Below are 27,080 nucleotides of genomic sequence, written 5' to 3'. Positions count from 1 at the left end.
CTTTTTAGACTTTTATGGCAGATTTTAAATAATCATTCGCATTTATAAGCATCATTTTAAACAATTTTTAGAATACTTGTAAGTTATCTGGTATCCACCAATACATCACCACTCAGCAATCCAATTTTTACAAGTATTTGACAACCCTCAAAGCTGTTTCAAATTTTTCAACAGAGTTGAAAGTTTTCTTTTTTCCCCAACAATCAGTATTCTACCTTTTCTTCTTTTCTTTACAAAAGAATGGAAAGTTTTCTACCCTCCTCCCAAAATGTCCAGTAAGCAAATAATGGAACAAATGTGGGAATAAGCAACAAATAATACACTTCATCATCATTTTCTTAAGAGTTCATAGGGTTAGGTTACCTGAATATGGCAAAGCACATAAAGGCTATTTGCCTAAAAGAAGGAATGCCTTTGTGGAGGATTTTTTTAAAAGAGAAACTGCTTTGCAGTCAGCAATTTCTCTTTATTTGCCTTTACAGCAAACTATAAAAAGCATTCATGTAGCCAGCTTGTTTTCCTGGGTTCAAACGGGGTTAAATTACAAGTATTCAGTGGTTTTAAGCACTAGGTCACTGGTAGGGTTAAGTTCATATCGAAACAGAGACACATTGTAGTGAATTTGATGCTACTTTGAATGAAATCACTAAACAACATCTGGCAGAAATTAAAAAAAAAAAAAAAAAAAAAAAAATGGTTTTTATAGCTTGAATAACCAACATATTGTTTGCAGTATATCTGCAGGTACTGGATGGATAACCAACAAGTACCATTTTTAGTGCCTAAAACTTCAAGACTTTACTCATGGAAAAATAATTAAATATTTTTACAATCTTGTGAATACTTTTTTTTAACTTCGATATTTTTATTCCTTACTATTTTAAAATCAAACTGACATTTAAACTATGACAATCATTTTAATGCTACTTTCTCATTCCTAAAAGAAAATAGTAAATTTAATTTTTAAAAACTTCGTATAATATTTTTTAAAAAGTTCTTGAAAAAGGAGAAATCATAAACTTTACAAAAACTTTTCATGAGAAATTTCTCAAAAAGAAATACTACAGATAATATAACGCATATAGTAATAAATACTGAAATATTTAATTCCTTTTAAACTTTGTTTATTATAGAAACCAAAACTATGTCTATTAACCTAAATATGAACATTTTCTTGTCAAGTTTATGGTCTTGTTAATAATATTCCTATGAACTTGTAATTTTTACATACTTTTTCCAAGTCTGAAATTTGAAAAATTCACAGTCCATGACATTTTCCGAAATACCGTATTTTAGAGTTTCTATATTAGTACTCATACTTAATCTAGAAAATTCACTGTCGCTGAACTCAGTAATCACCATTACGTTCATTTCAGCAAATAAAAAGGATTACAGCATTAGTCAAAATATAGGAATTTTCCTAACACGGTTCAAAAGAGAACAACAGAATGGCTGCATTTCAATCTTAAGAAACCAGATCAGCACCTAAACATAGAAATAATGCGAAGTTTATATTAAAATTGCATAACCATGAGAAAAAGATTACTCTTTTAAATATATAAATTCATAAAGAGCTTTATTTTAAATTTATTGACAGAAGTTTATATTCAATGACAAAAATTTTCCTTCTTATCGATATCTAATCTTGTAATAAACAATATTTTTGTAATACATGTACTTGAATTTTACCTTTTTATCTGATATAAATTAAAATATGTAACAAAACACATTTCAAACAGAACAAAAACTTGTAAAACTAATAGTGAGACAAATATTTAGCTTGCACCATAAAGCTTTACTACAGATAATTACTATAGATTCTATTTACCATAAAGGTAATAGTATATATACTATACAGTCAAAAGTCGTTAATCCGGACTCGTCGGGACTTCGATTCCGGATTATCGATTTTTCCGGATTATAGATCATCAGTTTAAATCTGGTAAGATGGCATGCAAAAATTACAAAATTAAAAATATGAAACCGTAATTTATGAAATAAAGAACAATTATGATCTAAAGGGTATCAAAATTTACAAAAAGAAAAAGCTTAATATTTATTTGTTTACTTTATTAAACATTTCTTTTCAATTTAAGTTGTTTAAGTTGCTTCGTTTCATGTGATAATACTTTCTCTTTAATTCTATTAAACAGACATAATTTCTTGTTTAGTTACAAAGTTCCGCTGTTCAAGTCCTATAATTGCTGTGTTGAGAATACCGACTAATTTGTCAATCGAAATGTTTTCGTTTTCAATAACCTCTGGGTCACTTTCTTCACTATCGGAAGCGAATTATAATGACGAGGAACTTGATTTAAATCATATCAAAGACGGAGTACATCGAGACGAAATACTAAACTTAGTACGGAATTATAATCCAAATAAAATAAAAACATCTGCTCTGAAGATAAGGATAGTGTTGACAGATCAACTTCCAATCCGCGGCGTGAAATTCATAAACAGATTTCGGATTTCAAAACATACTTTCGCTTTGTAGATACAAATTACATATTAGTAAATATATATCGGAAATTCTACTTGACATAATCTTTCTAATCTATGATAATATAATAATGACGTTTCTGCCCCCACCTCTGCCGCAGAGCAGCGTGAAATTGATAAACAGATTTCGGATTTCAAAACATACTTTCGCTTTGTAGTAAATATATATCGGAAATTCTATTTGACATAATCGAAAGTTCAAGCTTACTTTTATAAAATTGCTCTAACAGTCTGCAAAAAATAATAAGCCGGATCCAATTCGAAGATTAAGGAACAACGCAATCTGCAACATTAACTGAATTAGATAACTTTAGCTTAGCGTATAACTCCGTTAAACATTAAACGCGCATGCGCACAAACATATTCGCAGCCGTAAGCGCCTTACGCGCTCTCGTAAACGCCTGTGCGCATGCGTGAACGCGAAGCATGCGCAGAAAGTTTGTAGCTTTGAGGTCCGGATTATAGATCATTCCGGATTATGGGTGTCCGAATTAAAGACTTTTGACTGTATACTGTATTTTTGGCAAAGAATTTAATGACAGAAACCTTTTCCTGCTTGTGATTGCCTACTCAATTAATAATTGAATATAAATCTGATTTAATAACTAACACTGCAGTACATTAAAATTAGCTGTAAAAATAAAACTGGATAGTAGATTCTTCACGAGGATTGGTTATTTTGATTTAATGTTTCAAAGGAGATAAATGTAACAGGAAAATAAGCAATAAAGATAGTAATATAGGTAACTTTCCCCAATTAGTTTTTTGAGTTTAACTTACCTAACAAATTGGGACATCTTAATTTTTTTAATAAAGCAGAGAAAATGTTTGGTTTGATATAATAAGATAGCAATTTTAACTTTCTAGTTAAAGTTCCTTTTTAAAAAAGCTGATTTCAACAAGATATTATATAAAAACAAAAATAACAACGGACAAAATATAACTTATTCACTGTGTAATCTTTTTAAAATCTCAAAGGGTTTGGAAAGACTTACAATTAAAAAAGTGTTAATATTTAAATAACTGAACAACTGCATGCAACAGGTCATTTATTTTTCATCCAATACACATTCTATGAAGAAACATGGCCATCCTTGAGGACTCAGGCACACAAACCAATATACATCAACAATGCATAAAACAAATCAAACACAAACACCCCTCAGGACACTTAACCTGAAATCTTGAAGAAAATTACAAAAGCAACTGCATACATGTATACATAAAACAAACAAACAACAAAAAAAAAAAAAAAAAAAAAAAAAAAAAAAAAAAAAAAAAAAAAAAAAAAACTGGCTTTAATAAGTATCAAATCACAGGATAGTTTGATATCCCAATACAGAGACTATTCAGAAAAGAAAAAAATGCCAGTTAAAAAAAAATCAGATTAAGTTATTATTCTTTACAGTTGTTAAGATCACATTATGATCAAGATTTCAGGTTTTAAACAGTATCCCAAGAAGTTCACACTCAACTCTACTTGCATCAACATTACAATTGTACTTTGCATTAAGACAACCATTTGAGCCCTGAAATAATGCGGAATGCTGGGCATAACAAACATTTTCTTGGAGTTTACTTGCAACCAGCAAAGCTGGTAATGGCACTTGATATGTCAACAGCCAGAAGTCATAAACAAAAACTTTGTTATGTGCTATGCAAACCTGACTGTTTATACATCGTTAAGCACTCAAATAAATGCAAAATATTAACAGTTTTCTATGGTAATTCAAAGACTTGATGATATATTTCAGATAAATAATACATTTCTGAGTTAAAATAGCATGCTGGATAATGATTATTGGAGGAGTTAAAGCAACAAGAATCAGCATAATATTCATAAATTTTCATGATTACTCCGGAAGGTTTAAATATACAACATTCACTGGTCCTGGAAATTTATGAATATTACACTGATTCTTGTTGCTTTACTGCCAACAACAAATAGTACATTGTTCAGCTAAAGTAACTCAGAAGCACATAAAGTGTATGATAATATTCTATTCATACTGGATTACATTTGTGGTAAACTCGTATAAAGATCACTTCATTGAGATTCCCAAAAAATTATAAGTTGTAAATGCTGCTTCTGCCATGAAATCTACCACAGAACTAAAACAGGTAATTCGATTGCCACTTCAACTGAAAACTCATTTAATAGCATTAATTAAAAAAATTACTTATACATTTACAGGTCACATTTTTAAATGAATTACCAATTTTTGCTCTTACCACCATTCTTTGGAATAAGCAATATATATATATTCTCTAAAATACATCACATATATAGATATTCTGCCAAAAATATAAATAGGAGTGATATTTAACTCTATAATTGCTCAAGCAACCTTACAAATTCAGAAAAATTCTGTTGAATATTTTATGCTCAGACAACATACATCCAGAAATTATGTTGGATGAAACATAAAATGATCTAAAAAATATAAAATAATTTCTATGTCATATCACAAATAAGTTAAAATAGGGTTTAAATGCAGAATTTTTTTCCTTGTGCTAAAACTGCTACTGTGCAATGGTAAAATTTAGTTTTTTTTTTTTTTTTTTTTAATTGAAATTATATATAAAAACACTTATGCATAAATTTTCATACTTCTGCATACATAAATCATAATAAAGACTTACTCCTTTAAAATTAAATGCCTTACACCCACGAATTATAAATAATAGAGTTTACAATTAAATTTCTTAACACTGCATTTAAACCCATGGGAAACATTAGTAGTAAGTATAAAAAGAATTATTACTTCAAAAGTAATATCTGAAATATTCAATATTAACTAGTTTTTGTGAAAAGGTTTTTATTGATAAATTTATTCAACAGAACCAAACAAATGATGCTTGCAACATTTGAAAAGCTAAGTAGTGGAGTGCATATAAAATAACACCCATTTAGAACCAGTCTGGTTAATATTTTTTCAATAAAAATCTTTTAATTTGTGCACTAAAACTATAATATTTATTTTAAACCACAGGTTATTTATCATAAATCACCTTCTTACCCATAACACACCCTGGGTATTTTATAAAAAAATAAATAATTTAAAGAATACTATTAAAAATAACTTGCTGTGGTAATTAAAAAAATGATTCTCTACTGATAAGATCTTTTCTTAGACTATTATTTTATTTGGGAAAAATCATTCATTAGACACATTCTTCTATGCAGCAATTTAATATCCAAAAGACACGGAATTAGTAGCAATATATTCTCCAGAACAAAGTAAAGATTCTGAGGACTTAATCTTAAATGCATTAAAAAAAAAATTGCACTGAAATTTTCTAACAATAAAAACTTCATTGAGGAACTAAGGAAGAAATTAAGTACTACCTTTCCTTTTAAAGACTACAAATTTTATCAAAAACTTTGTTTCTGCAATATTCTTAGTCTTTATTAAAAATTATCAAGCTTTGCTCTGAGATAATTTATTTTAGGAGCATAAATTAAGGCAATGAAATTCAGATGATGAAATAGCAATAAATTCTTATTTCACAAAGAAATGTTTGAAAATATTCCTCCTAAATTAAAATATGTATATACACATCAGTATCAAATTCCATTAATGTGCATAAATCCAAAGGACTCATAACAAATCTCAAGTTAAATATAATGCCATAATTAAAAATTAAATTACAATTTAAAGTAAATAAATGAAATGTGATTTTAGATGCACCCAAAAGATCTTTAAAAGAAGGAAGCATTTTTAAAATATCGGAGAAATATAAATTTCTTATATATTCTCTAATACTCTATTAAGTACACTTACTCATAATAATATGCTACATATTTAATTATATCAATAAAAGTATTAAAACTGTAACAAATGCACATTACAAAATGAATAAAAACTAAATTTGAACATACACAAATTCAACTGCACACAATTTGCTTTTCTAATATTTAGATTTTTCTAACTTGAGAAAATTTCTACCATACAAAATGCATCATTCCATGTCCAAGTTTTTTTTCACGACATAATTCTAGCCATTTTTTAAACTCAGTAGTATTTATATATAATAAAATCAATAGCTATCTATACATACAGACCTTTGATATTTTATTTCTCTTATTATTTTAAATGAATACAAAACTAAGACTAGATATTTCTGGTATTATTAGCCTTCAAACCATTCAATTGAAATATCAATCGAAACCCAAAAAAGGAACTTTAAATAATTAATGTGAAGGAATATTATATAAATAAAAATTTATTTCGCAAAGCGCATACCTATATTAATGTTCAAAATAACAGCTGAATACACAGTCAGGTTTTATTTTCCCTCCCTATTAAAGCGCATGAAATTTTAAAAGCATTTGAATATATATATAATATGTATATATGCATTTGATAAATAAGGAACTTGAAAATATATGAATATTGATTTGTTATAATTTTTATGAGCCTAAACCACTACATAACATAATATTGAAGTTGGAATGATACTTAACATTAAAACAGACAACAATTGATGGCATAGAATATGTGATGCTAAGCTGATATGAACAAATTCTTTTCAAACAGCAAAACAAATATCATATAAGGATGACTGTTTAAAACATAGAAGAAATTATAACATAATGGGATAAAAGAGATAAACACAGAAAACATTAACATAGTCAATGGTTCGTTCCGGTCGTCAACGTGATAGCAATATCTTTTTTTTTTTTTTTTCTTTTTTGTTTTGCCTTAGCAAATTTTGCATACAGAAAAACTGTTTTCCCTTCTGTGCAAACATTATTTTGGTAGATTCTTCTAGGAATCAAACAACATAGTGAAAAATAGCAATAACTATGTTTTCATACCACTTGAAAAGTTATAAGATAAACATAATGCAGTAATTTAAATCATGCTGACAAGCAGTTTTCATTCAAACAGTGATAGCTTTCAAGTTTGAAGAAATCATATAAATACTTTTTCTCAGATATTTATCACAGCACTAAGATATAAATTAAGTTATAATGCAAATCTAATGAAATTTTCATTACACACTACAACTTCAAAAATGCTGAAATTTACAACCATTCACTTTCTACATCAATTTTATTCTCATAGATTTTACAAGAAAACAGTTCCAAAAGAGAGCTGCATTTCTAACCTCACAGTAAATACTATTTTTAAAGCAATGAAATTACTCATCGCCCCCCTAAAAATCTACATATTCAAAAAACGTTTTACTTCTGAAAGCTGTTTTAGAGCAGCCATTCTAACATGAAAATTAGACTGAAAGTATGGAGATGGCACAGCTAAAATCGGCTGTATTTTTGGCTTTTTGAATAAGTGGAAGCCTATTTCATACTGAGTAATAAAAGACAACAGCAATAATATAACTTTAAAATGAAATTTATGAAACCTATCTTTTGCAAGTAATATATTAAACTCTTAGAAGATTTTAATTGCTCAAATAACAATTTACTCATTATATTATAAAAATAAGATCAGAGTGCAATAAGAATATGTGTTATGCAAGATATAGTAAGATTGTAATAATCTATATTACAGTACAATCATTTTTAATTTCATAAAATTGAGTATTCCCAATTCTGGTCTGATGCGACATTTACCTCCAGAAATATTATATAATTTTTCAATATAATATAAATTTAGCTAGTTTTAATTTTAATTAAGTGCTTCACTGCTATTCAGACAATCTAGGTAAATAAAATTTTTGAATGATATATGGCTAAGAAATAAACCATTAAAAAAAGTAAATCAGTGATATAATGATAACATTAAAAAAATTATCATATTTGCTGTTTGTCAAATATAATCAGCTGTAACATTCAGACAGCAGAAAAAGCAATTAAAAGAACTAATAAAATTTAAAGTGGGCATTTTGCCTTTACATTAATTAAGCATAATTAGATTTACTTTCTTTTTAACTTGACAAAATTTCATGATAAAAAATTTTTGTTCGATGCCAAAACCTATCAATGAAGATTTTTTTTTTTTTTAAATAGATCTTCAGACAGAAGTTCAATTTTACACCACTCCGAAATCAAGAATGAGCTTGACAAGTAATTATTTATTAGATTTTTCCATCTCCATATGGTACCCTTCAAATATACATAAAGTAGAATCCACAGACATGAATAGACTGGAAATCTTAGAAAACAAATGACATACAAACACATTTTCCAGACTTTTTTTAACCACAATTTTATTAACTGTGAATGATAGAATGAAAAAAATTTGTTAATCTATATAATTTTAACAAATCGCTTAAAACACATCTCTTTTTAATTTATTTTATAAACTCCCTTCAAGCTATGATAAATATAGCTTTCGTGGCAGTGAAAATAAACAGATTATTTTGCCATGCTATAATAAGAATTTCATAATTAAGTTTTCTTCTTTTGTATCCTACACAATTAATTATGCAAATGTTGTAAACATATTTAATGGTTCTTAGAGGATCAATTTTTGGAATATTCCACTAAAAATAATCTGAATTTTAAATAGTAAATAAAAAGGAAAGCCACACATTAAATTACATTATTAAAGTTATTAAAGTAACACATTATTAAAGTTAAAAATAGTAGTGACTGTAGTTAAAAAAAAGTCTGAAAAGATTAGTTGCTCAAGTAATTTATTTATTTATTTATTTTTTTCCAGGTAGAAAAGGAATGGAAGAGTTTTTCCATTTACCTAAGAAGTTACAAACCAATGCTTTCTATGAAGTAAACTAATTATAATTAAAGTACTTTTTATTAATTAGCAAATATTAGTATAAAGTACAGTGGAGTTTTGCTGTTTTTCTTCCTTAATGACCAGAAAGTAAATTGAATTGCTTCAGCTACTAAGAAAAATATCCATGTTTCATGCTTAGCATAGCAAGTATAATTTGTTGAAATTATTACTTTTTTAAGTAGAAAGGAAGAGAAATGCTTTCATATTTAGGTATGTTGTTTTCTTTTTTTCATAATGCATAAAATAAAAACTGAACACAATTACGAGCAACAGAATACAATTTTTTTTAAAAAATGAACACAGCATTTTACAACAATCATTACTGATTTTCCCAAGTTTGAACTAATAAAGAAAAGACATAGCTGTTACATAGAGTTTCATGCAAACGATTAGTTTCATTTATTCATATTGAAAAATTATTAAAATGTTTTAATAAAACTTTTTCTCCATACAAGTGGGACAAAATTTTACACCTTGAAATGAAAGCAGCCAAATCTGTCATTTGACATTAATAAATAAGTAAATTTTCTGATTCTGACAATGTCATTAATCACAGAAATACTGTTTACAATCATGTGACAGAAGAAGAAACCGTTCTTAAGTTTCCAGACACATACGAAAATTGTTTCAGAGATAGTCCATTTTCCTTACATATCCAGGGTAATAGGTTTCTAAAAAAATATACTTAGCAACAAGTGCTAGGACTTTACACATTGACTATTGTCATAATCCATAACTAACCTTTTGATATGTGATAATTTGCAATGCAAAAAGTTAAATTTTTTCAGAGCATCAATGTAGTTGGGATCCTGTTGATAAGCTCTATATTCTTTATATATCCTGCTTTTAATCCTCTGAAAAAGAAAAACAAATTATGGTTTTTATTTTATGTTAAAGCTTACATAATTACAATTCACAAATTAAATATTTATCAAAAACCTGCCTTTGAATCAAACAACAGAATATATGTAATTTAAGTACTCTGAATATCCTGAAGATAAGAGGGCTATTGATTTTTTTTACTTTAAGAATGTGCTCATAAGCAGATTATAACCTTGAAAATTATACACTGAAGTACCACTGAATTAGGGACAGACATGGCTATACAAATTTTATAGTGCTGCATGGCATCTGTGCTCACATAAGGAAGTTGTGGTAAATGCACATACATGTCTGTTGTTAATCAGTCGTTTCAATTACCACTATGGGTAAAACTTCTGAATTAGACAGCTTCAATCTCGGACAGATAGTAGGCACTCAACGCATGGGCCCATTCACTTTCCAAAATCCTCAGCGGGCTAGGATTTCCAAGGTCGACAGTGTCAAGAGTATACCGAGAATACATGGATGGTGGGAAAAAGAACTAGTGATCGGGCAAATTGTAAAGGTAAATTAACTTAGAACAAGTGTGGTGTGAACAAGTAAGTTCAACTTAGAACAAGTGTGGCCATATTGTACATAATCAACAGAGCCAAACATTAGGTCAAATTACCATCCAGCTGAATCAGAGCGACAGTCGTACAGTCAGTAAATAGATCATGCAATGCTCGCTTCACCATACGGGCTTCGGAAGCTATAGACCCACGAGACTACCTTTGCTGAATGCATGCCATCGAGCTGCACTTCTTGCCTTTGCAAGAGAATACACAGAATAGACTCCAGTGTACTTGAAATGAGTAGCGAGGAGTGATAAGTCAGGATTAACTAATTAATATCAATAGGAGGCTGAGAATATGGTGTCAGACTCATGAAGCCATGAATCCAATAAAGTCAAAAGTTGTTAATCCAGACTCGTCGGGACTTTGGCAATTCCGGATTATAGATCATCAGTTTAAATCTGGTAAGTTGGTTTCCAGAAATTATAAAATTAAAAATATGAAACCGTAATTTATGAAATAAAGAGCAATTATGATCTAAAGGGTATCAAAATAATAATAAAAAAAAGGCTTAATATTTATTTGTTTACTTTATTAAATATTTCTTTTAATGTAAGTTGTTTAAGTTGCTTCATTTTATGTGCTAATACTTTCTCTTTAATTCTATAAACAGACATAATTTCTTGTTCAGTTACAAAGTTCCGCGGTTCAAGTCCTATAATTGCTGTGTCGAGAATACCGACTAATTTGTCAATCGAAATTTTTCCGTTTTCAATAACCTCTGTGTCACTTTCTTCACTATTGGAAGCGAATTATAATGACGAGGAATTTGATTTAAATCATATCAAAGACGGAGTACATCGAGATGAAATACTACATTTAGTAAGGAATTATAAGCCAAATAAAAGAAAAACATCTGCCCTGAAGATAAGAATAGTGCTGACAGATCAACTTCCAATTCATTGCGAGCCGCGGCTTTAGCCATTTTTTTGCAGCAATTCCAGTTTTTGTTTAATGGACTTCGAAACATACTTTCGCTTTATAGATCCTTTACATATTAGTAAATATACATCGGAAATTCTATTTGACATAAACGAAAGTTCAAGCTTACTTTTATAAAATTGCTCTAACAGTTTGCAAAAAATAATAAGCCGGATCCAATTCAAAGATTAAGGAACAACGCAATCTGCAACATTAACTGAATTAGATAATTTTAGCTTAGCTTATACCATCCGTTATACATTAAACGCGCATGCGTAAACGTATTATGTGAATGCGCACACGCATATTCGCAGCCGTAAAGGTCTTATGCGCATGCGTCAACGAGACACATGCGCAGAAAAATTGTAGCTTTGAGGTCCGGATTATAGATCATTCCATATTATAGGTGTCCGAATTAACGACTTTTGATTGTATGGCAGATTGGAACTGTACAAGGCCATGGTGGCTTAATCATGGTCTGGGATGTTTTTAATTGGCAGTGTTTGGGATCTTTGGTACTTGTACCAACCTCCCTCAATATGATTTGGTACGTAGAGTTGCTGGGCGATCATCTCCATCCGTTTATGTTGTCCTGTCATTCACACAGAAATGGAGTATCCATTCCATAGAATAAGACCAGAGGAGGCCCAACTCCATATTGACTAGCTATCCCTAATTCAGGGTCACTTAATTGTATAACTGCCTCAGTCTCTTATTAAAACTATTTTGTTTTTCTCTGCACTCTAGAATACTGTTAAGTTTAGAATTTATGTTACAGGTTGGTGCAAATTTGCTACAATATTAACATTCTGCAATGCAAATATTACATGAGTAGGCATTAAAAAAATAAACAAACAGAACAAGAAACACAAATTAATGGAACAAACAGGCAAAACAGAAAGCAACTACTACATGTTTACAGTTGTTAACTTGTAATAATTTCCTGTTTTCATTAAATATTATGAGAATTCTACTGCAAAATAACACTTCATTTAGGCTTACATTTAAAAGTTTTAAATTCTTCACAATTCCTAAAATAAAATTTTAAAAAAAAATTATGCATATCTATAGCAACTTTTCTTACAGTATTCAGTCATATATAAGTAAATTCCTACAGCGTAACATCTGTATGTGGGCAAAACTAAATGCAGTTAATATACTGGCAAATAAACATGTAATCTGTTACCTGCAATTGCTTACATAATGCATGCACTAAGAAATGAGGTAAAAATAAAAATGTTCAGAAAAGTGATCTCTGTTAAAAAATTTTATTAATAAACTAATCATATTTTGGCAATGTTATAAATGTCCTTATGTAAAACCAAGAGTTTCAATTACCTGGAATAAGAAAATAAGTATATTGTCTCTTACAGTTGTAAAATATCTCCATTCCTAGCCCCTCCAAAAAAAAAAACAGCCTTTTATATAAGAGTTAAAAAAAATGTTTGACACATACTTTTTTGATTACAAACATTTTCAAAATACACATTGGAATGTTAAATATAAGCATTACTGTTTCATTAAATACATTATACATACCTTAAAGTCTTCAGAACCTTCTTCACATGTATGCAAATTATGCTCTAAATGTGCAAATTTTCTTGAAATACCCTTAATTTTTGAATGCAGATGCAAATATTCTTCATACTGTGCATTAAAATCTGCTTTATAGCGAGCTCTTTGTTCCCTTGATTCAATTGTACCATATTCTCTGAAATAAAAATAAAAAGCAGTTCATGAGAGATCATGGATATAAAAATCAACTTTGTAACTCTTGTCTAAAGCAGAATCTACAAATTTAATATTGGGAAGTTTGGTTATTTTTATTCAGTCTTTCTAATATAAAGTGATAATATAGCAAAATTTGTTATTTAGCTTTACTTATTGAAACAATTTGTTTCAAAAGGCAGTTGGCAGACACAGGGGAAATGCATAATTTATGAAAGACAGAAGTAGAAAAGGAGTTCGACATAAATTCAGAAGCAATGCATTTAAAAAAAAAAAAAAAAAAAAGGCAGCAATTTGAATCAATATCATGAAAAAAAAAATGTATGGAGTTTTAAATACACAACTAATTTGTAAAACAGAATTAAATCAGTACCATCTCAGCAAATATAAGGAATTGGGGGGTGGTGTGTGTGATGTGGTGTTGTATTTAATTATGGCAAAGCACACTAGGGCTATCTGCCTAAGAGGAGGGATGCCTTTCGTGGAGGACTTTCTAAGGGAAACTGGCTCGTATACACGTTACACATGGGGAAAACCAGAATGGGGGGTGGTGGAAAGCAAGCCAACCAAGCCAAAGAGTTAATTTAGTTTGTAACCTTAGAGGAAAAAAATGCAGTTTAATCAGTAGTTTTTTTGAAGAACTTACCTTCTCCACAAAATTGCTGATTAAATGTATTTACAGGTTAGCTTAGAAGTACATGTACTTTAAGATGATGGTAAAAGTTTTATAGATTATAAATCAAATTTTTTTTGAAAAATTTATAAAAATTCTTTAAAAATACAAATTTTAAAAATAAATCTAAAAAATGGGCGAATTTTACTTGGAATGAACCTGAATTTTGAAATAAGAAAGGAAGAATCAAATAAGTTTAATAAAAAAAAGAGAGATTAATAAATAGTATATAGCAAACTTGATTAACGCTGAGGAGCTAAAATTTTGAGAGCTAATTTTTAAAAACTACTCGCGCAATTTTTACAAAACTTGGCAGTTTGGCATAATTTTAGTCATAGAATCAAAATATGGGAAAAAATTGGCCTATCATTTCAGGAAAAGTTCGATTTTGTGTCAAAATATCTGTATTAGAACAATGCTGTATATAAATTTAATACATATCCTAAATTGTGCTTTCGAGACATGAAAAACGCAAGTTGAATTTTGTCAATTGGCCCCAGTAGAATGGGAGATATAGAGGATATAGGGGTTAGGTCTTTGCTCTGCTTTTATGTTTGGCATAAGATTTAGTAGTGTTTCATCTTTTCGTTCAGCAATCAGAAGAATATTTTAAAGTAAAAACTCAATTTACCTTGGTTTTTAAGCACATTCCACATAATTATAGAGTTACCTCTACGTATTCTCATACTGGTAAGAAAAAAGCAAAATAAATAAGTACTCACTTCATATAATCTGGACAATCGAACTGAGGAGGAGACTCGGTAGTTGGAGGTGGAACTTGAAGTTCAGAACCTTAAATTTGAGAAAATATAATTATAAGCTGTACAAAATAACTACAGTAATAGAACACATAATGAAAAACTAATCTTTTGTTTGCTCAGGAAGTGCCTTGTGTGGCTAATATTTTAATATATCTAACTAATTATGGAGTGCTGGACTGAATAAAACAGAAAACATTTATCTTCATTTATGTTTTTAAAAGCCTAATTGGTAAATCCTGAGAACTTGATAAAAATTTTGAGAAATATAATAACTGAAAATCACAATTGTAAATGCTACAATATTTCCTAACATGACAGAAAGATCCTGCAATAGTTAACTGCAATCACAGTTAACTATTGTAGGATCCTTCTGTCATGTCTAGAAATATCTTCTATTGCATGCAAGAAAAATCAGCTACATTTAAAAAATTCTGTTATATGTAACATATATAAACAGCAATCTACAACATGCAACACAGATCGATTTCTTATACTAATCTGATCAAGAAAACACTTTTCGTTACAATTACACAAATCATGAAAATTTACTGAAATACTTTCTGAATTAGAAAATGCTTTTAAGAATGGCTATATGGTTAAAATTTGAAGATATAAAAGTCTGAGATACAGAATTGTCAGGACTTCAGTGATTTCAGATTTTAGACCATTAATTTAAATCTAGTACGATAGCATGCAAAAACTGTAAAACTGAAGATATAAAATTCTTGTAAAATAATAAAGCATTATCTTTAAGGGAACCAAAATTTCTTTCAACACAAATTGTTCAAGAAATTTTGTTTTTTTGTATTAAAACTTTCTCTTTAATTTTACACAGAAACATAACTGTTGGTTGAATTACAAAAGTTCACTGCTCATGCAATTTACCATGCTCCAAATTCTTACTAAATAGTCAATCGACTTCCTTTTTTTTTTTTTTTTTTTTAATTCTCACCAACCACTTATCATTTTCTTTACTATCTCATAAAAGATATTTTCTAGATGTTTGTATATCCATATACAGTTCACTATATCTGATTTTCACAACTTTGGAAGTTTGCTAGAGCAGTATAAAATAACATTTTAAGAGTATAGGAAACTGAAATAGACCAAAACGTTCATTCGTTATATCCAGGGATTCATTATAAACCAGGTATGTTATAGTAGAACTGTAGATGCGAACGGAGATTACTTTAATAAGAAGCTCTCTACCCACAAAATTTCAATTTCCTTTTGTACAGGTTTATGTTCAATGATTTTCAACTTAAGTTACTTTATTTAATGTTTGGTTGATAATAAAGTGCTTCTAGGGAAATAAAACTCTACTTGAGAAATTAGCTGTTTTAGTTATACAACAGTTTCATATGCAGAAGCACATAAAGGCATGTTCAGGCACAAATGACTGTGACAACTAGCAATAATACTGTGATACTTCACAGAAACTGGAAGTGTGCTAATTAAGGTCACAGTAGCAGAATATTGTTCACAGAATCCTACGCAAGTGGTACAGCAGTGCATTTACAACAGCCACATGTGTGTGCATTCACTGGCTGGACTCTGTATGGATTCGAAGGGCATCTTTTGCGTACCCACCATATAGCCCCAACATCGCACCTTCGGACTTCTACCTTTTTTCACACCTGCAGCTATATCTTGCTGGTGCTATCTTCCAATCTGCACAAGACATCTGAAATGAGGTTGAACTGTTTTTGGACTCATGCCCACTAAGTTTCTGGGCCAAAGGCTTTAAAAAACTATCAAAATTAAGACACAATAACACGCCGAATAAATACTAATTCAGAAGTCAAACAACAAAAATCAGCGTTATATTTACAAAATTTTCACAGGACTAGTTTCGATGGTTTTACCGAACCATCATCTTCAGCTGCAAAACCGCAAATGAACAAGATAGGAAATAATGTTTAGATAAGATAAGAAAGCCTGGACAAGAATAAGCAAGTGGCGCCATCTGTTGGCAAAACCAGAACTAAAACATAATTTCTCTAAAAGCCGAAGGCAAATTTGGATTGGAATTAGGATCGTTAATTAGAACAGAAAGATTTTTATGAATGTGAAATGCCTCTAGAAAATCCAGTTCTCCAATGGAAGATGTTTTTTGAATAATTTTGGCAGCAGAAAAATTGAAAGTGTGATTTTCGGACCAACAATGCTGAGCAACAGAAGACTTCTGTGTTTCCTTTTTTCTAACATATGCCTCATGTTCTTTGACGCGAAATTTTAAGGCTCTCTTAGTTTGGCCAATGTAAATTAAACCACACTGGCAAGGAATCCTATAAATACCCCAGGAATTCATATCCGGAATGGGGTCCTTGAGTATAAAAGTTGGAATTTTATTGATGGGAGAGTAAACAACCCGAAAGTTAAATTTCTGCAAAATATGTGCAACTTTATAGCTAATTGATGGAAAGAAGGGAATGACAACAGAATTTTTATAATCTCCTAAAATAAGAGTGTGGCTTTTAGTGTGCTGAGATGAGAATTTTTTAACTGCTTGATTAATAATGTTGGGTGAAAAGCCCCTGTCAATAGCTATTGCTTTTAAATAATTTAGTTCTTCATCAAGGGCTAGTTTGGAGGAGCAAACTTGAAGAGCACGGAAAACATAGGAATAAAATGAAGCTAACTTTTGTTTAGTCGGATGACATGATTTAAAGTGTGGTGGAAGGCAAACCGATGAAGGTTTACGGTAAACTGTAGTACTGAAGTTGGATATGTTACGTGTGACCAGAATGTCGAGAAACGGAAGAGAATTGCAAGTCTCAAGTTCAAAAGTGAACTGAATAGCAGGATCAATAGAATTCATTGTTGAAAGAACTTTATTCAAATCATCTTTATTACCTTCAAACAGGGTAAAAGTATCGTCTACGTAGCGGAACCATGCCGGGAATTTTAAAGTTTCAAACAATTTTGATTCATAATAATGCATGTAGATATCAGCAAGGATGGGACTGAGGGGGCTTCCCATGGCTAATCCCTCAGTTTGCTTGTAATATTTATTTTGGAAAACAAAATGTGTTTGTTTCAAACAGAGTTGAGTGAGAGAAATTAGCTCATCAATTTCGATGCAAGAGAAATGAAATTCGCGAAGTCTGGTTTCTAGACATCTTAATGCACCCTCCACTGGGACATTGGTGAATAATGATTTTACATCAAAAGAAACCATGAGTAAATTACGAGGAGAAATGTTTTTAACCTTTTTTACAAACTCTATTGAATTTTTTATGATGAAAATGTTATTGTCTAATAGAGTGGAAAATCTAGAAACTAAATATTTAGCTAATGGATACGAGGCAGTACCTAAATTTGATACAATAGGGCGGAAAGGAATACCACTTTTATGAATTTTGGGAAGAGCATATAATCTGGCACAATTCGCAACAGATGGGATAAGCGAATATTTTAAGTTGCTTGAAATGATTTGCGAAGATTTGATCGCAGTTTTTATTTTGGATAAGTCCGAAGGTGAAGGATCTTTAGGGATCAGATTATATGGTCCTTCGTTTAAGAGTTTAGTGACACCATCGATGTAAGTGTAAGTTAGAAAAAAGGAAACACAGAAGTCTTCTGTTGCTCAGCATTGTTGGTCCGAAAATCACACTTTCAATTTTTCTGCTGCCAAAATTATTCAAAAAACATCTTCCATTGGAGAACTGGATTTTCTAGAGGCATTTCACATTCATAAAAATCTTTCTGTTCTAGTTAACGATCCTAATTCCAATCCAAATTTGCCTTCGGCTTTTAGAGAAATTATGTTTTAGTTCTGGTTTTGCCAACAGATGGCGCCACTTGCTTATTCTTGTCCAGGCTTTCTTATCTTATCTAAACATTATTTCCTATCTTGTTCATTTGCGGTTTTGCAGCTGAAGATGATGGTTCGGTAAAACCATCGAAACTAGTCCTGTGAAAATTTTGTAAATATAACGCTGATTTTTGTTGTTTGACTTCTGAACTATCAAAATGCTAGCAGACAGTCACAGATTTGGATGGTGATTACTACCTGCACTAAAGGTACTCTAGGAAAAAATCATAGATTTGGGTAGTGATTGCTACCCGTACTAAAGGTACACAGTAAAGGTGCTTTCATATTTTTTTTTCTAACTTTATTAAGAACTCTTTTTTGGGGGGGGGCAGAAAACTTTTGTTACAACCAGATATGTAATTTGTATTGCCCAAGCTATGTGAAATCTAAAATGCTGTTTATTTGCACTTTATGAAAGAAAAATAGAAAGTTGAATGAATCCTTTCTTTTAGCGGCAGCACTATACAATTTGTACATACTTCATTCCAAATTAATATAAGTTATAAACTTTATTTTGTCTCTATTAACTAAATGATATTTCTCAAATATATTTTTGTGTACTTCGGTTATAAGTAGCAATGGAAACATTACAGTACATTTATTTAAAATGTTTTTTGCATCTCATCATTTAATGTTTCTTGATGAGAAATAATTCTAAATTTAAAATGTTAAACTATTACTCAATAAAAAAGAAATAAACTAATATACCACAAATTGTAATTTTAATACAATCTGTGAAAAATACTGCTTTAAAATTCCATCTTTCTAGTGTTAACAATTTCCATAACTATGAAAATAATGAAAAACATACTGTTGCATCAAGTGGTGGTAAAATAAATAAAAAAAATCTGGGGGGGGGAAAAAAAAGAAGAAGAAGCTTTCAAAAAGCCCTTTTTCATCTGAAAACACAATAAAAAAATATTTAAAAAGAACAAAAAATCTGAAAACTTTCAGATTTTATATTACGGTCAGAAGGGCATGTTTTTTCATTTGCACATACATACGAGTTCTGACAGCATTTGGGCTAAAAATATTTAAAAATAGCATACCTCTAGAATTTCCGATACATAGTCTCGCGTGCTAGACATAAAAATATATTATTCCGCACAGTGTACTGCTACTGTTCACTTTGAAATCCTTCAGTTTATTGATCAAAAATTGATTAAAATTTAAAAATTATGAAATATATAATAAAACAAATTCGAAATTCAAGAATCGGCTTCCACACGCCCATATTTAGGTGGAGAACTACATTATTCAAAATTTGATGGCTCTAGGTATGGTTGTTAAGATGACGATAACCACTATACAGGTGAATCCATTTTAAGGAAATTTGTTTTCAGAATGCTTTGAGAAAGAGGAAAATGACATGATAATTTTTTTTTTAACCTTATGCCGATAAAACTAGGGTAGAAAATATATGAGTAAATACAGCAATAAACCAATAAAACATTTCATTCAAAGCTAACTTATTAAGGTTCAATTTCAGAAATCTGCTATAACATCAGATTAATCTATGTTAATCAAACTGAAAAAAAGCATACTATTATAATGTATTACATTATTCTTTCCAATAGCAAATTAAAATTTCAGAAGCTAATTTATTTATTATTTTTTGGGGTCCCATTTTATCATGCAGAAAGGCATACACATATAAAAAATCTATTTTAAAAATAAATATACACATTTGCAAAATATATTACTTACTGTTGCAATCCATACTGTCCCTACTATCAGAACTTGAATGAGGGGAGTTGCTGCAAGATCCATTTGTTGTGGAAGTCACTTTTGATCTATTGATGTAGGAAGATTGGCTATTACAATTAGTTTTAATACTATTATTAACATACCCATTACTAACAGTTTTTGGGCATGGATCATTTTTTAGTTCCTTGCCCTGGTAGTGGCCATTTGAATCTGGAGATACCTGAGCTGTAGGATTACAAATTAGGTTTAGTGACCTTGAATGACTTAGCTGTGGGTGGTTTTGGGATTTCTCCCCATTATTTACATAACCTTTCGGATAAAAGCTCGAAGGGCGTTGTCGGCTCGAATCGTCCATTTCAAACCTAGAATTCTTGGCTGCCAACTGCTCCTTTCGGAAAGACTTTTCTGTGTCCATGGAGGGGCCTCCCCTCTGACTTAGACCAGATGCATGGCTACGAATATTTTTTTCACTGTCCTCTCTTGTACAACTCCTCTGGTTCAGACTAGAGGATGACACCATGTCATCAGTATAATTTATAGTAGCACTTTTTTGACTTAAATTTGGATAACTGTCACTGGCAATGTCAACCGGAGATTTTTGAGCTGAATCATTTTCTGGAGAACACCCATTCAAACTCGATTGCATTGTTACGGGTGAGCACTGGCTTTTCCTATTTATGGCTACAGTTGAATGAAACTTTTCATTAGTATTATACTCTAAGGGTTCAGTTTTGACACTATGAGAAGCTGCTTCTGGCCGACTGTAATGGGAAATCCTTTGCTTTTTACTACGAGGTTCTTGATTGGAGCCCGTCATTTCATAAGCAGGACGTTTCTGAAAATTAAGAAATAAGAAAACAACATGAGAATTAAATTACATCAATTTAACTTTAAAAATTATACTTAATTTATTATTTAATGCAAATAATAATTCACATCCCTTACCTGTGTAGGTGAATTGGAAAGTTGATTATTTGGTGATGGAACATCATTTTCATTATTAGCATTCAGAATTTGTTGCTTCCTCCTGATAAAAGGAGAGAAAATTTTAAGGTATTGCTCAAATACATATTCAGCAAACTTATCACATGCAAACTAATTTTTTTAAAAAGAATGCCATTATATATAGCAAGAATTATATGATGCCAATAATTGGCATCATTATATTCTAATTGCCAAGGGAAACAAAAATGGAAATAAGAATATAATGATGTTACCATTCAAATATTTCGATAAAATGATGATAATGAAATATAATGCAATAGATTATCATTACATGATTGTATAATAACCTTGAAAATAAAAAAGCACTCTTAGCAATACTACCGTATTAATAATGATAATTCTTTATTATGAATACCTTTTACCAAAAGTGATAAAACTCAGTTCACAGATTCATTCTTAAGCCTAAAATATTTGCAATTTGATTAAATGAATAAAATATAATACTAATAACAGAATAATACTATACTTCAGTTCTAAGATGTATCTTAGTTTCCATAATTTATTAGTAAACCTACAACATTCAGCTTGAAATTATAAACAAAACTTTAATTCTTTTACAGTAGCAATAGATGAAATTTTAGTGATGACTACCATCACATATTTTTTTCAACTAAAACTATAAAAATAAGCCTTAATGCAGAAAAAGGAGGGAAAGCTATTTCTGGGTGTACGATTCACCATTTGACGTTCTATATAAGGAAGAAAAGTTGTTTAGTTTCGGCTTTGATAGGGGAAAAAATGCACGTCCATTGAGAAAAATGGACTAAAAGCAAAAAATAAGCACTAAAAGGAAAAAAAAGAAAAAAAGTGCTTTAGAGAAAAAGTAAGCACCTATAATGGCCTTTATATTTTATTTTCAAATATACGGACTTATAAGCACTTGACTTACAGCCACTATGAATCCTGACAGTACGTACTAGTGCTGAAAGTCATTGCTTGCTCAACATCTTGGTCAAAGTAAGCTGTTTGAAAGTCTTCATATGTTTTTGAGTAGCCAAGTCACGTATCCGCTTGACAATAAAAAGTTGCATGTGGTCACACTTGGCTGATGCTTCATCCACTTAAATGCAGTTTCAAGGCCCTGTCATATGTCTGTTTCAACTTAGACATTAAGGTCATCTTTTTCCTCGAAACTTTCAATAAGTTCATCACCATTTAGAATTTGAAACCCAGGGTCTGCTGAATCACACATCTTCCATTCTGCTCAGCACTAACTTCTGAACATCCAGGAATTTTCAAAAGAATGTTTCTTAATTCCTCAAGGGACATGTCATCATCATCATCCTCTCCTGCTTCTTCCTTTTCCCTTTCCTTCTCTTCTTCGAAGTTCAGATAATTGGAGTTGTACTGTACTTTCCATTACTCTTCATGGAATGGCTTCACAATGCACTCTCATTAGTAAATTATATTTTGAAAAATACAAAGCATCCTATAATTAAAAAAGGGGGGATACAGAGAGATTTAAGTAATATTTAGAACTAAATTGTTCAGACTAATAAATATAATACTTCTAATTATACAGTCAAACGTCGTTAATTCAGACACCGAAAATCCGGAATGATCTATAATCCGGACCTCAAAGCTACAAACTTTCTGTGCATGTGCACAAGACCTTCATGGCTGCGAATATGCGTGTGCGCATGCACAAAATACATTTACGCATGCGCGTTTAATTATTTTTTGCAGACTGTTAGAGCAATGTTATAAAAGTAAGCTTAAAGTTTCGATTATGTCAAATAGAATTTCCAATATATATTTACTAATATGTAAAGGATCTACAAAGCGAAAGTATGTTTCGAAGTCCATTAAAGAAAAAGTGGAATTGCTGCAAAAAATGGATAAAGGCATATCCTTTGTTTATCTAACCATTCCGAAATCTGTTTATTAATTTCACGCTGCTCTGCAGCGGGGAGGGGGAAACGCTGCAGCGCGCAATGAATTGGAAGTTGATCTGTTAGCACTATCCTTATCTTCAGAGCAGATGTTTTTATTTTATTTGGCTCATAATTCCTTACTAAATGTAGTATTTCATCTCGATGTACTCCATCTTTGATATGATTTAAATCAAATTCCTCGTCATTATAATTCGCTTACGATAGCGAAGAAAGTGACACAGAGGTTATTGAAAATGAAAAAATTTCAATTGACAAATTAGTCGGTATTCTCGACACAGCAATTATAGGACTGAACAGCGGAACTTTGTAACTGAACAAGAAATTATGTCTGTTTATATAAATTAAAGAGAAAGATTATCACATAAAAACGAAGCAACTTACATTGAAAGAAATGTTTAATAAAGTAAACAAATAAATATTAAGCTTTTTTTTTTTTGTAAATTTTGATACCCTTTAGATCATAATTGTTCTTTATCTCATAAATTACGGTTTCATATTTTTAATTTTATAATTTCTTCATGCCATCTTACCAGATTTAAACAGATGATCTATAATCCGGAAAAATCGATAAGGAATCGCCGAAGTCCTGACGAGTCCGGATTAACGAATTTTGACTGCATATTGTTCAGACTGACTATTCTGTATGGTGGTTACAGAAGACAGTAAGCACTTAATGTTGATGGGCACTGATTAAAATTATGTCCAAGGCATACATATTTGTGACTGCAGCACCTTTTCAAAGGGGAAGCAATATTAATTCATTGATCTGGAAATATTGTTGAAGGTTGGTGATAGTGGAAGAAGGAATTAAAACCCTGAGATTTCAGATTGAAGGTTGTTCATAGCAAAAATAATAAAGTAATATGCCACTAATACAGCTCAAGATTAATCGATCATAAGTGCAGTTATTCACGATTACTCATTTGATTCATCTATTGCAGCTTTAAACTAAAATTTAAAATAAGTAACCACAGACATGTCCTAATCATACTAGAAGAAAAATGACTCTTAACTTAATATCTCGAATAATAATTCAATCATTTGCTCAGAACCTAACCCCATTTGTTAAAAGCAATGTACTACACCATACACAAATGTTACTAAAGGTTAAAAAATATCACCTTTAGTGGATGAATGTTGTATTTCATAGAATCAAAATATCACATTAACTATGTGTAACTCTTAATTTTAAAGACGCAGATTAATGATTTTCATTACTACTTGGCAAATTCTAGCTGCTGTCATCAAAATATGGAAATTTTTTAGTCCAAATTTCAAGAAATTTAAAGACTTCTTAGTTCAGAGAACACACTATTCCTTAAACTTCCTACATAAATCTCCTTTTCAGAAAGTTCATAACTTGAGCAAGGTACTCCATAATAAAACACCTCTACAAAAATATATGGCACGCCTTCTTTTTATTGAAGCTCTGAAATAAAATAGCTTATTTCTATTGCAACAAACTGAATAAAACTTATCAACACCATTTACCAAAACCTTCCTGCAGCCACGATAAGCATTAATATAAAACTTAAAATGTCTTTCATTTTTCACATTTAATAATTTTCAGACTTACTTTCTGTCAGAAAGCTTATCATTGTGAATACACATCTGATATAAATTTTTCTTGCAGACTAACTACAATGGTAATATTTTTAAATTACAATATTTTTGCTTGTTAAGCTGGTGTTCTCAGATGACAGTCATTTTTGCTTTGGCAACAGTGATAGCCGCATGTTAGTTAGAAGGCCAGGTAAGCACTTGGAACAGACACACCAACACCAAGAGTTATGATCTGAGGAGCAATTTTCTATGATGGTAAGCATATTCTCACCATTAACCCACACACTTTGGCAGCACATGTGCCTGGTGATAGCACTGGTTGTGCTGCCATTCTTGAGCAATTTTCGAAGAAGTACTCTACGAAAGGATAATGGTCCCCCCCCCCAATCTCACATCAATCAACATGTTGCCTGGGCCTGTATCACCTGGCCTTCCTCCCACTGAGCACACAAGGAATATGATTGGAAGACAAATCTAGCATCATCTACGGCCAGCATGGATCACTGTTGACTTACCAGGTGCAACAAGCAAGGAAATTCATCCCACGAAATGACATAATGGCACCTACATGATACAATGCACGCACATTTGCATGCTTGAATTCAATATTGTGGCAACACAGCAGCTATTAATGTACCACCATTTCACATTAAAAATGGCTCTTCTCTTTCATACCTTAACCTGTGACTTCGACACATTAATCAAAACAAAGTGTGAGTGTTACCTACACTCATACTTTGCTTCCCATTTTATTCCTCTAAACTGATTTCTTCTTAATGTTGGGATTTCATTTTCCATCAATATACATTAAAAAAAAAAGATTCCTTGGCCTTCTTCACTGAGCAACAACAGTTTAAGATCCTTTTTCTTCCTCTTAGTGCATTTTGTAAGTCTCTAAGTTCCATCTTTTCAGATATAATATCAAGCAAAAAATGTTTCTGTGTCATCTCCTTGGCCTTCTTCAATGAGCAACAACAATTTAAGATCTTTTTCTTCCTCTTAGTGCATTTTGTAAGTCTCCAATTTTCATCTTAAGAATACTTTTCAGATATAATATCAAGAAACGCTTCTGTGTCATCGCTACTTCCATTAAGAGGGAAAAGATGTAAATGCATAAAAACTACAACTTCTCAAAGAGAAAGAAATATTAAAAGTTTATCGCTTAGAACAATTTTTTTTTTTTTAAATGAGGACAATACATTATAAATATTTACAGACTACAAAGAAATTACTTTTATTTCAAACTAAATAGGCAAATAGTATAGATAATAATAAAAAAACTTAAAGAAAGAATTATATTCAATTACTTCAAATACTACATATAATGTACACTAAATATTTTCACCAACATAAACTATGTTAATAAATTCCCATTTCAAAGTACACATTAATTAATTATAAATTTTGCATGCAATTCTTATCATGCAAAATTTTGACAAGCATTTATAATAGCATATATCAGTGGTCTCAAACTCAAGTTATACACAGGCCGAATGCATGATATGAAAACAGTTGACAGGACAGAATTTTTTTTTAAACAAAATGAAAAATTTATCAGCAAAATAAAAATATTTTAAATATTTAAACTTTGCTTACTAAATATTTATCAAAACATGCATAAACAATGATAATAATAATAATGCAAAGGAAAATTTCAAATTTACATTTTTTTCTGTTTGAAGTTTTGCAAGACATTTTAATTGGTTACACTTAGTAATTCATACATATTGACAGCTAAATATTAAATTCTTAGACTGACACTTCTTTTGTGTAATTCTAATATGTTTAATTAATCATTAAACAATTTATTTTTTTTTTTTAAATCTTAAAAAAATTATGAAAACTTTCCAAGTTTGTAGAGGAAATTTACCAAATGGGACACAAGAATAAATAATAACTTACTTCCTTTCCCTGATTTATTAAATATTTTTTCCATGCATAAAAAATGTATGTTTCTATGTAAATAATAAAATTCTTTATTTCTTATCAAAACTTAATACTTAATGGGAGAAAAATGATTAAAAATTATCTGCATCACAGATTGTAGACACTCATTGGTCAATTAGGTATTAAGTTTCAACTGTAAAAAAAAGCTATTCTCCTATAAATATTTTCCCAAATAAAGTGATTATTCTTTCCACCAAAATTCTTAATTGATCTTTTTTATATTTTGGGGGACAAGTATGAATAAAAGTTTATAAATGTGTACTTTCAAATCTTTGAATAAGGTTTATATCACACTGTAAATTAATTAGCTTCATATATAGGTTTTTTGGTGTGCTATTCATGTTCATTTTTAACAGAAATGAAAATAACACAAAGTAGACTTAAAATTACTGAAATCTTTGTAACAAATACATAACTG

At 30.3% G+C, this 27,080-nt stretch overlaps 1 protein-coding gene across 2 annotated transcripts in view; it reads right to left on the bottom strand.

The window, feature by feature from the left end:
- Positions 1-3,534: 3,534 nt before the first annotated feature.
- Su(Tpl) (Suppressor of Triplolethal) overlaps positions 3,535-27,080 on the bottom strand; it is a 162,682-nt gene continuing 139,136 nt past the window's right edge. For both annotated transcript variants that reach the window (XM_035374206.2, XM_085820529.1), the window contains 5 exons: positions 21,198-21,279; positions 20,253-21,087; positions 14,690-14,759; positions 13,106-13,277; positions 3,535-10,063 (listed from right to left, as the gene is read on the bottom strand). In XM_035374206.2, the coding sequence (XP_035230097.1) occupies positions 9,908-10,063; positions 13,106-13,277; positions 14,690-14,759; positions 20,253-21,087; positions 21,198-21,279 (1,315 nt within the window). In that variant the 3' untranslated portion in view covers positions 3,535-9,907. The remainder of the gene's footprint in view (positions 10,064-13,105; positions 13,278-14,689; positions 14,760-20,252; positions 21,088-21,197; positions 21,280-27,080) is intronic.

The sequence above is a fragment of the Stegodyphus dumicola genome, chromosome 7 (genome assembly GCF_044657685.1).
Source record: "Stegodyphus dumicola isolate Sdum_Otavi_A_Nest chromosome 7, ASM4465768v1".
Classification (NCBI taxonomy): domain Eukaryota; kingdom Metazoa; phylum Arthropoda; class Arachnida; order Araneae; family Eresidae; genus Stegodyphus; species Stegodyphus dumicola.
The sequence above is the reverse complement of the archived record's forward strand: the minus strand, read 5'-3'. Positions and strand labels throughout refer to the sequence as shown.